Source organism: Xenopus laevis, chromosome 5L (genome assembly GCF_017654675.1).
Source record: "Xenopus laevis strain J_2021 chromosome 5L, Xenopus_laevis_v10.1, whole genome shotgun sequence".
Classification (NCBI taxonomy): domain Eukaryota; kingdom Metazoa; phylum Chordata; class Amphibia; order Anura; family Pipidae; genus Xenopus; species Xenopus laevis.
In genome coordinates, this window is record NC_054379.1 from 151,463,426 (window position 1) to 151,479,210 (window position 15,785).

The following is a 15,785-nucleotide window of genomic DNA, read 5'->3' on the forward strand; positions in this document are numbered from 1 at the left end:
CTTTTCGGTAATCTTGGGGTCTTCTTCCAGTGCTTCGGCAATCTCCGTCAATTTCGGCGCATGTGCAGTTGCCAAAAACCCCGAAGACTGATCCAACTGCGCATGCAACGATATGGCACTTAGTTCCTGAAGAAGACCGAAGAGAAGAAGATGGCACCCGTGAACTCCAATGCCCTGAATCTGCACTGAGGGGTAAGTAAAGATTTAGGGGCATTTACCAGGGGTAACAGCTAGGCTGGGGGGAGCAGGGAGGGAGGGTCTATGTAGGGTAGGGTTTTTTTCTAATTAAGGGTTTAGTTCTCCTTTAAGTGGTCTATTTATCTTGCTTTGTAAAAAGTGGAGTAAAATATTACCGTCAGATCACAGATTGTAACTATTGAAATCTGATAGCGGATTCCTCTGGGTAATGCTTTTATCCAGCATGATAAATAGGCCCCTAATTGTAAGTTGCCGAGCGGTGATGAGCAAAATTTTTCATCAAGTTTCGTCTCAATAATGAAAGCCATAGACTCCAATGGGTGATAAAAAATATTTCTTGTGGGTCAAAAAAATGTTTCTGCCCATAGACTTCAATGCATTTTGTAAAATGTTCACCTTTTTTCTGCTAAGCAAAACAGGTCAGATATGCATCAACAATGGGTGTCTGGGGTTTCAACATCCTTTTTTGATACTCCTTTCTTTCCCTCCTGTGTTGGCTCAACTGTTTCTATCGCTCAGATTTTTTTTTTTCCGTGAATTGTTATTACATTGCCAACTAATTCCCTGCTATTATAAATATCCTCATTTCATTTGTTTTACTGATGCACAGATAATTTCTTTTCCCCTGAAACTAACTGTATGGCATGTTACAGTATGTATTTTTGTCGCCTCTGTCACCATTATTATTAGTGTGCATTTCAACAGGCAATCACCACAAAACTACTTCAGAGCTTTCTACCTGCCTGGAAAGTCCTGATTGGATTCTGATTAGAATATGAAGAAAGTAGAGAAGCACAGTGAGTATCAGTATGGACAAGATAATCCAGGTATGGGACCTAAAAAGCTCAGGACCTGAGATTTTCTGGATAACAGGTATTTCTGTAATTTGGATCTCTATCCCTTAAGTCTACTTAAAAATAATTTATACATTAATTAAACCCAATAGGAATGTTATGCCTCCAATAAGGATTAATTATATTAAATTGAGCTACTTAGTACAAGCTACTGTTTTATTATTACAGAGAAAAAAGTTTTGAATGATTTGATTAAAATATAGTCTGTAGGAGATGGCCTTCCAGTAATTCAGATCTTTCTGGATAACGACATTCTGGATAATAAATCCAATACGTGTATTATAACTATCATCAACTCTTACTGCTGCTGCACTTTAAGCAACTCAGTAACCCAGAGTCTCTACCCCATGAAACTTTCAGTCTAAACCATTTACCTAAAGTAGACCTCTCCCAGCAGGTCTCCTAAGAATATCCTCTCTCATATCTCCTTGTTATACAGTACAAGCAATTTCCCTCGAAGATCGACAAGTGGATAAAATAACAGCCACCTTGCTTTTAAAGCTGTTCTTATGTGGGCACTGGAGCACTTGCTGAGATAATGCAGTCCAATAAATATCCAATACTGCATTCCCAAGCTATACAATGGATACAATCATTTTACAATACTAACTTAGTATCATTCGTGAATAAAACAAGAGGCAGAAAGCACAAACCCAATTCATTGCACTCAGGTTGAGCAAAGTGGTATACTGCTGAAATAAATCCTATCCATATTCTTGGTCAATAGAAGGGTGATATAGTTGTCTGACACTACCTTTATTAGCCATCTGCTTGGATGTGAAGAGTTTATACTATTCCATTAAGGTTGTCACTACTTCCTAACAGAAAGCAGTAAAGAAGCACAAACTCATGTAACTGTATCCATGGAGCATATTAACAAATAATCATGTCGTTGAGTTGAATTATCTAGCATAATTTCCACTTCATCTCCATTGCACCAATCAATAAAATAGTCACAAGTTTCATCGTATTTGAAAAACATCTCAAAAGGGGTTCATTACAATCAAGCTTGATCCAAGGAACGATACTTGAACGTCCACAGTAATTTCCTCAAATCTAACCAGTCCTTGTTGACCCCAGACAAAAATGGGTTATATCCCAAAATGAAAATATCTACTTCCAGTAGATTCCTATGTTTTCTTGGTAGAAGGTAAATGGAGATGTTAAATTCCAGATCAGCTGGAGAGTTGATTAACTTGCAGTAGCTTTAATAAACATCATTCACTAACCTTGACCTTTGATAAATGTGCCTCCATTAATTGCAGCTGTTATCAATGTTCTATGGATAATTAATTATAACTATATAGACATACTGTAAAAGCAGATTTCTCATTAAATAATAAAAAGCACAAAGGGCCACCAGTATTAGAACTCACCTCTACAGACAGCATATGCCTAGAGTTGTATAGAGAACGACATATTTTGAGGATTTCGTTGGATGTTTCCTCTTTGTGCTCTGCATCACAGCTGGAGAGCATCGCATTCACCAGTTTTACCCATGGGTTTCCTTCAGAGGACACGCTGGAAGGAGAGAAAAAGATTTGTATTTCTTGAGACCATTTACAGATAGCGATGGGCGCAATTTGTCGTGCGTCGAAAAAATTTTGTTGCCTGCATACCAATACATTTTGGTGAATTTTTGGTAAAGCAAAACATGTCAGAATCACCTATCACTATTCACAGATATAAATATGTATCTACAGTCAATAATGTTGTGGTCTGTATTTCTTTAAAAACTACATGACACCTAATAGTTTCCAACCCAGAGCAGGTCATTTATCTCTATAATATAGAGAGGGCCTAGTTATAACAAATTGAAAGTATTCTCCCATGTTTTTGTAGAAGTGGCAAGACATTTGTGCAACCAATCTAGCAATAGATGACATATGAGAAGTAGCGTTTGGCACCGATCAACCCTTTCTGTCTTCCATTCCGAATGACACACTGCTGCGCCTATTGAAGAAGGTTACCCTGGAGCTACCACCACCTCAGCACCATGTGGTTGCTCCACAGTTCACCCAGCACCCTGCATCAATTGCCGCAGTTCAGCTGCTGTAAAAGAATAAGGTGCACACATCACTCACGCCAAACACCATAAGTGAACACAGGAAATGACAGATGTTATTGAGAGCAATAGTGCTTTATTTGCAACAAAGTCCATGCACAATTGCACAAATTTTGATGAAACTGCATTAGACGTAATAGTGATGTGCTGACCTGTCCGATAACCGCAGGACAGGCGGGTTCGAGCCAACTTACACACACGTTTTGTGGTTGGGTTCGGCTTGAGTTCTTCTTCCACTCTCCCCAGCCACAACCTTACTCTGCCAGATTTTGGCTCCATCCTCCTCCATTTATAGGTGCACACTTGCCCTGCCCCCTTTTGTGACATAAGAGTTGGGTAGGGTGGGCACAGGTCTATAAACAGAGGTGCCTGCCAGGTTTGGGTCGAATGTTTATCGACCTGCACATCACTAATATGTAAAATTATATATCTATATTTATGTGTTAATTTCTAGACCACATTTCTGGGCTCTTCAACATATTATACATTGCCAGCTTTCCCATATCATATTCTACACTAAAGGGTACCTTTCTAAGGTTTACATTTAATTGTAAACTATTTAAGGTTCAGCCATCAATAAAGCTGACATAGAACCGAATTCTTCCCATAATCCCTTGCTTTCTAAATTTCTATACAGTAGTGCATGGATATCAGTTTATGCTCTGCAGGCCAAATGCTATATAAATAACATTATATAAAAACATGAATGATGTATTTAATATGCACAGGAGGCCATATTAAAAATAATCCTCTTCAAAGGTCCTGTCCAGCCTTTGGGTATCCTGCCATTGACTAGAAAGCCGCTCCCTGCACTCATTAAACAGGTCATGGTTTACAGTGGGGCAACCAATGGAATAAATCTCAATTCCCATGAAGAACACTGCAACATTCCAAAACAAAGAATTAACAGCAAAAGCACAAGGCTCAGCTCAAGAAATGTTTCTTACTATGTCAGGTTTTCCGCCGCTAAATCAACCATCTTTTCATCCTGCTTCTCTATGTCAGTCTTAAATCAATATTTCTATATTGTCAGGAGGATGAAAAAGACTAAATAAAAAAGAAAAAGTGTTGAAAACAGCATTGTTTTACAGACAAAATCTGTGTAGGTTCAAGAGTCTGAAAATGTGTATTTTTATGAGAAGGCTGAGGCACGTTCCTCAGCCCAAAGTACCGTAAAAAGACACATATCTGCAGGAGATAGTGTACTTATAGTGGGTAAGTGCTACAAAGGTACACCAATATAGATACATAAAATGTAACACTTAGGGGTTTATTTATTGAAGTCTGAATCTGAAAATACTCCATCTTCAACCTGTCGAGGTGCTGTAGAAGTCAATGGCAGAGGTCCTATTTGCAATTATTTGGATTTTTCGCACGACAATCCAGAAAAGTCGTGTTTTTGTCAATCCTATTTTTTCATGGTTTTATATTGATAAATAAAAGTAAATTGTGGATTCTAGTTAAGTTGGACTTTTTTTATTTAAAAAAAATCAGAAAGATACGTATTTTAATGAATGACCCCCTTATTGTTTTTTCTCTCGTCAATCAATGACTAATTGAGTTGGCATGTAAGGATTCATCTTTTTCAAAGAATAGATGGTTGACCAAAAAAAAGAAATGTAGGCCTAGTTGGTCAGAGCCAGATTTAGCTGACCATACTTTTATCTTGTTTTTACCACTTTTTTAATGGGCAGCCTTATAACATATTGGGAGAAGAACCAAATTAAGCTATACTAGCAAAGCACCAAATTTAAAATTTGTCTTGGGTTTTGGCCAAACCCTTGGCATATCGATTTAGTCCAATTAACAAATCATGTGACTTTAAAATTTGATATTTTTAAATTTCACACTTAATAATGTGCAATTTATGGTTTATTATTCATCAATTGGGAGTCCACATCTGATTTCCAACTTAGTTAAGTCTAAGGGAATCGCCCCAGTTCTCAGGCAATTATATGCAAAAAATTCTTTTATCAAAAGATAACTGTCCCGAGGATTTTTTCAGTAAAAAAATATTTTATTTAAATAGCGTTAAAACTCAGATACATACCGACCCCACCAGGCCCACCTAATTTATGGTTTAGCCTTGATTCAGAATTTTTTTGTGGAAGCTTTGTTATTTGAGGCTAATAAAAACATTTCACATGGAAAAAAAAACGGTCGGATTTTTTGAAGAATTAACTGGCAGGGCTGGCCCATAAAATACATTAAAAGAACTAAGAACTCACTGTATGCCGTACATGTCCCTCAATGGGGGTGACGACAGGAATGTTTAGTCCTATTCTGGAAACAAGAATCACTTGATCAGTCTAAAATGATGGGACTCAGTACAATTGCATGGGTCCTATGCCTCCTACACCAGGTCAGTTTTAAGAAGGGGACTGTTGGACTCCAGCCCATGAAGCCCTGTCTCTGTCAATTACTCTATCATTGTTAACACTATATTTGTTGAGGGTCTAGGGCTTCTTACTATTTAAGCATGAACAGAAAGAGAAAGCCAAATCCGGATCATCCTACGCTTCAGTGTACGGAGGCTTTTATGTGCCATGTTGCTCTTCGCTCCACTGAACTGCATTCTTTGAGACACTGCAGATAGTATTTTATATTTGGACACGTGTTTATTCGTCTCACCAGATAAAAACTGCATGTCAGAATTCTTTTTTTTTTTTAAATATGCTTTTGTCAAGACTTCTCAGCCCTGTTTAAATACAGCTCATCAACAAAACACTACACGCCTTCTATGGCTTGGAAACCTAGCAAAATAGTAATAAAAACGCATTACCTGGATTATTTATATCAGTGTTAAATTATGACTAAGAAAGAAGCCCAAAAAGTGAGCCTGGGACAGGTGGAGCGGAAGGGGCGCATGACTGAGGTGTGAGTAGAGGAAAGTTGGGAATAGTGGTGAAATGCATTGTGGGAGTTGTAGTGGGAAGAGAGGGCAGGGCTTAACCCTTAAATAAGGGAAAGTGCGGGAATCCATATTACCTGGAGACAGCATAGGGGAAACAACGTCCCTCCCTCCCGCCCTGTTAAGATGGGGGGTGTATAAGGTTCCGTCGCAGCTTTTGCATAGTGGGGCTTCCGTACTGGGTAGCCAAAAAGAGGGGCTGGAAGGTAAAGGAGGTTGGTTGGATAGGCCTGGGGCGAGGCTTAGTGGGCAAGGAGGCACCGTAAGTGAGGATGTAGGTGGTGGAGTCTTAGCCTTAGGCTGGTTAATTGGTTTTTGATTAAGAAGGGTTTGCTAAGTTATGTAAACATTGTTAAATGTTATGTGCAGCCTTCAGCTGCTCCTGGTTTTACACAAAAATGTCAAAATGTTATGCAGTATTATTTTATGCTCGTATGTTTTGGAGTTAAATAAAATAAGTGAATGCAAAAGGTTATTTAATAAACAAGCTGTGGCCTTTTCACCAATTAAAATTCTGTGATTGGAGTGTGATTTATGGGGTGTTTGGGGATTGAATCGGTATCGAAGCATACTTTAGTCATGTACAATTCAGAAGAATAGGAATAAGAATGTGAGATTTATCACACCTCCACCATAGAAACAGAATTTGCCACCTAAAACCTGCCGAATTCATTTACAAGTCAATGGCAGAGGTCCGTTGACCCATTTGAAGATGTTAATTGCCTTCCTGACATTCATGTTTTTTTGGAGAAAAACTCAAATCGAGTTTCATTCGAATTCGATTCAAGTTTTCGGTTCAGTAATATTTGTTCGAATTTTAGACGTTCAAGTTTTTTCTTACAGATAACATTCGAGTTTTGAGTACATTTAAATTTATTAGAGTAAAAAAATTCACATAAGTTAGAAACCTGCCCCATAGTATAAATGGACAATGGGCTACTACATTGCTCATATGATTTGATAAAACAGAGACTGCAAGAATTTGATATTTCTTGATGCATCATTGTTGCTTGGGGTTATAGTAAGTCTAAGAACTAAATTTCCTACAAGTCCTTTGTATATGTGTATAATGTTTGACCTGCACTCTTCTTTACACTGAGGGGGTACATCATATACCCACACATTCAAATAAAATTCCTCATATAGACTGATACAGCTGATATCTCCTGGTAGGAAGTGATGTTTTTCAGAGCCCCGAGCAAAAACTGTCTGAATGCACAAAAAGCCAAATATACAAGGAGCAAGGGAAGGAAATGAAAATGGTAATACCAAGTCACGGATAAAATTCTGAAATGGAAAATCCCAAATGCACACTGCAGAATTCAGACATTAATAAGGGCAAGCCTGACATGTTACCGCTTAGCTACATATCAACAGTACCAGTATATTATAGAGAAGAGGAAAATACTGTACATCCCTAAGTTGCAATCTCAATGAGAATTAGTGCAATAATGTTGTTTTCCGTAAAATAATGTGGGTTTTGAAATGAATCTGCAAGTATTATAATTAAAAACAATACAGGTATGAGATCTGTTATCTAGCAACCCATTATTCAGAAAGCCCAAATTACAGAGGGGCCATCTCCCATAGTTACATTTTATCCAAATAATTAAATTTTTTATTTTTCTCTGTAATAATAAAACAGTAGCTTGTACTTGATCCCAACTAAGATATAATTAATCCTTATTGGAGGCAAAACCAGCCTGTTGGGTTTATTTAATGTTTACATGATTTTCTAGTAGACTTAAGATATGCTGATACAAATTACAGAAATATCCATTAAATTCCAGGAATACCCCAGGTCCCAGACATTCTGGATAACAGGTCCCATGCCTGTACAAAACAATTCACAAAATGCCACATAATATGTATTAAATATTTATTTTTCTGCACAAATACCATTTTTGTAAGAATGCATCTTACAACTGACATGGCTACCCTACCCGAATACATAGGAAAAACCTCACGTAAACTGAAAGAGAGAATTCGAGAACATATGTCTGACATTAGAATTGGAAAAGAAACTAACGTTTCAAAACATTTTCATTTATGTAACTCTGGGGATCTGAATTTTTTCAGTATTTAAGGTATAGAAAAGATAAATCTTAATTGTCGAGGTGGAGATATATCTAAAATTCTGTCTAGGAGAGAAGTTCACTGGATTTTCAATCTTAAAACTAGAATACCTTCTGGTATGAATTCTGAATTTGATGTAACTTGCTACTACTCGTGAAAAACTGTCTATGATGTCCCTATTCAATTTAATAATTTGTCTGAACATGAGAGAGTATATTTTGTATATATGGGTATTTTATACTTATATATATTTCTCTGTCCGATACATTCTCTGTAAATATTATGTATGTCAATATACTTTATATTCTTTGTATTTTTCTACATTTTTCTACTACTTTCTCTATTTTTTTTTCCCATATACTTTTTATAGATACACAAAATGATTTTAATACTCCTCTGTAATATCTAACTTTCTGGAGAAATTTAGAGGTACTGTCTCTTTAAGGTTTTTTGTTCTGTTTTTCTTTTTCTTTTTTTTGATTGGTTGGGTTGTGTATAAATGCTCATATCCTGTGATTGTCATTTGAGCCCATGACTAAGCACCCTGAAAGGTGTGAAACGCGTAGGGTGGATGGAGATGAAGCTATATTTTAAATTTTTCTGCCAATAAATTTATCTTTTAACTGAGTATCTCTGGTCTTGTGGATCCGTTTGAGTGCCGGTCAGCACTGCTTCTTTATCTTCTGCTGTACCGCTCCCCGAAGCTGGGGCTGGTGCACCTGGACCACTTTCACTGTTTGGTGAGTAACCTTACAACTAATTCTGGAGCACCTTGTCGTCCTCTAACCATTTGAATGGCTACCCTGAAACCAAAATATAGCACCCATATTTTTATTATCCTTTATCTATATACCACCAACATATTCTGTAGAACTTTACGTTGAGTCAGTGCCCCAGTAAAGCTTTTAATATAAGGTCCTTATCATATTCATACACTGAGGTCACTTTTAATACGGCTAGAAACCAGCGTACTCAGAGGGAAACCATATAAACACTGGAAGAACATACAAACTCCTTGCAGATTCTGCCATGGCTGAACGAAACCTAGGAAAACACCACATATTAGGCACAAACTAGAATTATACCAGATATCAGAAAGTGCCATAGATACACAGCAGACATCAACATCACTGGAGCAAATTTACTAAAGGGCGAATTTTCACTTTGGGAAACTTTGCACAACATCGTCAGATGCTATTTTGCGGCAAATGCATGTATCTATCAAAGTATCTTGACAAATTAACGCTGGCGTACTTTAGCCTGGGAAACTTTGTCAGTGCAAATGTTTCTAATCGCATTTTCTCTAGTGTTACTTTCTTCCTAGCAAACATCGTTAACACACCTATGCTGATGTCAATTTAAATATGGCGGGTACATACCGATCATATATATGTCTTTATTAGTGAGTGTTGGTGAAATTGCTGGAAGTGGCCACTTATTATTAAAAAATGTCCAAGGAAGCAAAATAAAGACCAGAGAGATCCTCTATTGTCCTAGACATGAATGAGCCCACCCTAAAACAAATGTTTAATGGTTAAAAAAAGAGTAAATAAGATATACTTGACAGTTACAACTTGTAAACATAATTCCACATTAAAATATGAAAAAACATCAGCATTGTGTCTTTTTTTATGACTTTTTTTGGCATTCAAGATATGATGTCACTGACATAATAATGTTGAGAAAGCAGCTTTATCTTATTAATTCGACAGCCAGAACATGGTGAAAATGAATCTGGCGAAACGGTGCAAAAACGTATCTAGTGCTGAGCTTTTTCGCAAGGGAACTGTCCGACTTCGCCTTTTCGTAAATTGGCGATGTCCCTGCAAATTATCGTTTTGGTGAATTTTCTCTATAAAAGCCCACTTTAAAAATGGGTTGATGCTTTTATAGACAGAGATGTAAAATTCACAAAACAAAGAGAAACTGTGACCGCTCTGTCTACCCCACATGGTAGAATTGACCAGCTGCGATTTTATACATCGATTGGACTAACCTACAAGCTCAAGTTGACCACCAGCTGCTACAGCTACTGTATTATTTGTACATCTAACACAGAAAGAACTTCCAGAACTCAAATTCAGCCTCTATAAATCATTTTAAATGCATTTTTGTTTTAAATGTCTTTATTGTTTGCACCAAGCAGAAACATGTTAGAAGACAGAATAATTTAAATGCATTTTAAGTAAATGGAGGTGTTAGTGCTCTGAGACATGAAAACTAGTATTCATTATCAATGAAATCAGAATCAATCCATCAAACCTGGGCATTGCTAGGAATGACGAGGCAACTAGTGTTATGGGGAAGCGAAAGGTCTTCTTCCGAATTAATCAGTAGAGGTTCTTGAAAAAACTGAATTTGATCGACTTTTTGAATTATAAATTAGCAGTTTTATACTTTCTTTGATTGGAGTGTGCTATAAGCTTTTGCTTAAGGCTATGCATATTGCTCAGGTTGTGTGATTGATTCATCAGACTTGCTCAGGTTGTGTGATTGTTTCATCAGACTAGCAAACATTCTGCCACACAACTACACAACCTCCTAGGCTGTCATACTTCAAAGGAGAACCAACACAGACACATAATCTCCTGAGTGCTCTTTTCTTCAACACTTCAAAGGGCATAATACAAAGCTACACAATCTCCTTAGTATTCTAATACATCAAAAGACAAAAAAGACCCTTGAGCAAGGGTTTCATTCATTTTAGCCTGCAACCCAGACCAGATTTGTGGAGCGCATGTGGCATTGATGTCAAATGAGCACATGGACAGGTGTCACGGCCAGAACCAGAACAAGTGCCAAGCACCCTGGTCTCGGCTCGGCTTCACCAGTAGTGTGACCACCGTTGGGCTTCGGGAGGAGCCCTCAGCTTACTTGGGTGCCACCTGGACTTAACGAGAGGTGCAAGGCGAGATGTTCTGGCTGGCGAAGGGGCACGGTTGTTTAGCAGAGTCTTTAAGCCGAAGGTCACGGTACAAAGGTCAAGGCAAGCGGATGGTCAGACAGGCCAGGTCGAGGCAGGCGGATAACAGAATTGTCAGGCAGGCAAGGGTCAAAACCGGGTATCAATCAGGCAGATGGGATCAGGCAAAGAGTGGTCAAAGTTCAGGCTGGGTCAATATTCAGAGTTCAGAGTAGTCAGTATACAGGCAGGGTCAAACACAGATTAACAACAGGATCAAGGTTCAAGAACAGAAAGCACAAGGCTAAGGAGCACCAGGATAACAATCCTATCACGGGCAAATGACAACACAGTGAAATACCCCTTTAATACTTTCAAATTTCGCGCCTTTGCGCGCTGACATCATTGCACCAGCGCGCATGCGCCATAAAACACGGAAGTGCGCACCGCACGCACACTAAGGGGAAGGATGTACACGGGAATAGGAGCGTCCCCACCGCACCACTGTACCACCAGGGCGAGTTACACTCCTTACGACAGGTCTTGGCAACTCAAGCTTGTAAAGATCGAGCAGGCCTAACTGAAGAATGTGGCCTACAGCTCAACTAAAACAAATTGTATTCTTGACTTTTTCTCACCTTGGGCTAACATTGTTTTTCATAATAAAAGTTTTGTGCACTAACTGGATTGTAGTTTGTCTTAGAAATACAAATCAAAATGTTTTAGACGTACTATTCTAGATTTCAACACAGAAGAAAGAGAGACTAGTTCATAGATTTGTTGCTTCTGCCACATATGTTTGGGCCAAATGTTGGTCTCCTACTTTGAGAAGCTCTGCTCTAAGGCATTCCAACGCATTCAAATTTCTAATCCAGTCCATTTCTCCGGAATACTTCCTGAAAGCTTTGTGGTGTTCATTGTTTATTTCTGCACTACCCAAGAGAAAAACCAACACAAAGCAGTAAATATATCCTGAAAACAAACAAATCATGACATGTTGAATAAGGGCAGTTTTATCTAACGTTTCTGACCCTGAAGGTAAATTCTGCATTTCTCTTATAAGAGGAATAAATGTCTATTAAGCCCAGATATTTCTTATAACATTTATTTCATACGTTTTAAAATATTTTTCCACTTGAGGCATAGGATATGTAGGTAAATGGAAACACCATAGCATTATTTTATTGACAAAAGCTATTCTATAGACATTTTATAATATTTGTTTCTGACACCTTACATGGCATCAGTCTCTGTGTGGTATTTCAACAACTCACATTTTTTTATCCAGGTAGGAAAATCCTGAGGTAAACAAAACAATGAATCTCAACATGTGTTGTATAGGTAATGGCTCATGTCACAAATTTGCAGTGAATTTCCATGTTTTGCCGCAAGCAAATTAATTTGCAAAACTGCGGCGTCAATTCCCTGGTGAAAAATCTGCCACATCAAAAAAAAAGTGACGCAACAATTTTGACGCATGCATAAAAATTGCAGTGTACGTCAAAATTATTCGCATGCCCATTGACTTTAAAGGAAAATTCAACCGTTTAGCAAAAAAAAAAAAAAAAACGTACCCCCCACCCCACGTAGACCCCCCTCCCTCCTCCCCCAGCCTAACTGCCCCCAGGGAAATGCCCCTAACTTTTTACTTACCCCTCGGCACAGATTCAGGCCATCTTCCGGTTCTTCGTGTCTTCTTACGGCACTTCGGTAATTTCCGTCCATTTCGGCGCATGCGCAGCTGTTGCAAACCGGTAACTTGCTCCAACTGCGCATGTGCCGCTTTCGCAGTCTCCGTCTCAACTTACCGAAGACCCGGAAGATGGCTGCGTGGAACTCCAATACCTGAATCTGCTCCGAGGGGTAAGTAAAAAGTTAGGGGCATTTCCCTAAGGCTGGGGGGAGGAGGGAGAGTGGTCTACGTGGGATTTGGGATAGGGGTTTTTTTGCTAAACGGTTGAATTCTCCTTTAATGCACTTAGACCAAATAGTCGCGCGTATAAAAATTAAAGCGCATCAAAATTATTTTGACGCCCATTGACTACAAAACATTTTGCAAATTTTTCGCCATTTCACAAATTTCTCCGTAAATTTGCACATTTTTTACCAAACTGAACATCGCTAGTAATGGCAAACCTATAATTATTACTTTTTTAAAGCCATTACTAGAAAGGATGAGTAATTCTTAAGTGAGCATTGAATTTTCACATGCTTTAGAACTGCACTGTTTTTAGATTCTTCTCACCTTGGGTGTCAGAACCTTTTGTCATGACTCTGCGGGTGCAATGTTGATATTTAAAGAAGAAATAAAACAGTATTTGATGGCTACCCAAGGTATAACAGATGTCCACATACATACTCTGTCAACTGTCAACTGCTGTTGTATAGAATTCCTAAAAAGGCTTTAGGTTAGCAGTTTGAGAATTCCTCAATTATTTTAGGGATAAGTACTCGGATAAAGTAGATAAAAATATACATCAGGTATCTGTAGAATATTATATATCTTTATTATTTTGCTGTGAGTGGAATAGCCAACTAATTTAGAAAAATAGTCACAAGTGAGATGATAGAATCCAGCCAATAAAGCCGGTAGACAAGGATTCAATTGGGGGTGAAATTATGTGAATCAAATTTAAAAATGAATTTCAGATTCAGTAAACACTTATTATTGTGAAAATATATTTTTTTCCTTTCTGCGAAGTGACTGCTCTAACCTGAATAGCCTATTGCTGCCCCCTTGAGTTTTTACTTAACCTGGTTGACACTCCAAAAAATATTTGAGCAGCACTCTGATGTAGTGAAAAAATGTTTGTGATTTATTCATGCCCTAGCTTGAGTCACGAATAAATCAAAAACAAAGTCTACAAAAGTCCACAATAATGTTAATTTCACATTATGTATAAGTCTGACTGTAAAGCAAAAGCACAACCTGCTTGTATCCACAATTCATTATTCACTGTGCACTTTAACACACAAAGTATGTCCAAATTGATTGTTATTTCAGAATGGGCATATCTTTATAGTAGTGACAATAATACATTTGGGAAATAGCTTAAGGGTGGTTGCACACGTTCAGATTCGGGAAGATTAGTAACCCAGCGACAAATCTAGTGTTCTTCGGGCGACTAGGATCGCTTTGGTTCTCTGAAGTCGCCCAAAGTTTCCTCGTGAGGCAACTTCGGGCGACTTTGGAGAATGAAGCGATCTGAGTGCAACTAATCTCCCCGAAATGCCTTCCCGTCGGCAAGAATGTGAATTGTGGGTGGGAAGGCCTTTTCAGGGAGATTAGTCTTCCGAAGAAAAGGAGATTTGTCACCGGGCGACCACTCCCCGAAAACGCCACGTGTGCCACCACCCTTAAACTGCGAGAAGAAGTCAGAAACAATTGTCATCTTTGGCATTTAAAGCTGTCTATTACACTGACCTATGTTGATCTACATAAAGTAGATTAATTGCACATAAGTAATTAAAACCTCCAACCAGTAGGGTCTGGCCAATTAACACACAGATGGGCTAGCTTTAAAAAACAAAGTTTACATATATCATAAATCAAATGGATCACCAGATAGAGGATCCATTATCAGAAAACCCATTATCCAGAAAGCTCCGAAGTACATAAAGGACATCTCCAAATAGACGCCATTTTATCCAATTGATTCAAGTTTTTAAAACTTTTTTCTCTGCAATAATAAAACAGTACTTTGTATTTGATCCATTATAAGATATAATAAATCCTTATTTGAGGCAAAACAAGCCTATTGTTTTCTTTAATGTATAAATGTTTTTTTTAGTAAACTTAAGGAATGAAGATCCAAATTACAATCTGCTATCCGGAAAACCCCAAGTCCCGAGCATTCTGGATAACAGGTCCCATACCTGTACTTCTAAAGCTGTCCAAATAAATTGATTAGTATAGCTAACATAGACAGCAGTCTCTGGGACTTTAATCAGAGTAATTAATGCGTTACAGCCATTTATCATGTGGCCATAAACTGCCAGATCCATTTGCTTGGTGAGGTTGCTGAATGAGCTGAACTGGGCTTAATTTGTTCACCCATGCAATGGGCTGAACTGATTGTTGTTGTTTTTTTCAAAATATTTTTATTAAACAAAAATAAAATATTTTCATAGAAGTGTACAGCATTTTCACTTTTGTCATAATATATCTTAGTGTGCATAAGAGTACATTACTGTATAAAACACAGATGAAAGTTATCCCCTGTTAACAATCACTCATAATGTGTTATCTTGTAGTGCTGTTTACACAAGAATCTGGAAGCAGTATAAGAACAAAAAACATAAAACTCAACACGGCTACACGTACAAATGAGTTTCTGAGTACAAGAAATAACATACATAATACAGAATACCCTGGTTAGATAGAGCAAGGTGGTTCGCATAGTGATCTAGATCTGGTTGGCAAGACATAAAGAAAGTAGTATGGGAAGCTAAACGTGTCAACTAGAAATCACTTCCTGGGTGACATCCCAATTACTCCATATGCCATTAAAGTGGTCTACTGTGTCATTATGCAGGGCCGTTAAAAAGTCCATCCGTCTTACATAGCGGATCCGATTTGACAACTCTTGTTCTGATGGTGGGGATGTCCCTTTCCACTTACTGGCTATGCAGCATCTAGCTGCTGATCGAATAGAGTTTGCCAGTCTCTGCATTGGAGTTGTGATCCTAGGTATCTTATCCCCTAAGACAAATATAATCGGATCTTTGGGTATAGTCGACAAAAGCACTGATTGTTGAGCAAATGGTCATATCATAAAT

General features: G+C 38.0%; 1 protein-coding gene across 4 annotated transcripts in view; it reads right to left on the reverse strand.

Annotated features, from left to right (window-relative positions):
• The window catches only part of nbas.L (NBAS subunit of NRZ tethering complex L homeolog), a 457,628-nt gene that overhangs the window by 34,839 nt on the left and 407,004 nt on the right, over positions 1–15,785 (reverse strand). For all 4 annotated transcript variants that reach the window (XM_041563562.1, XM_041563561.1, XM_041563560.1 and 1 more), the window contains one exon: positions 2,429–2,573. In XM_041563562.1, the coding sequence (XP_041419496.1) occupies positions 2,429–2,573 (145 nt within the window). The remainder of the gene's footprint in view (positions 1–2,428; positions 2,574–15,785) is intronic.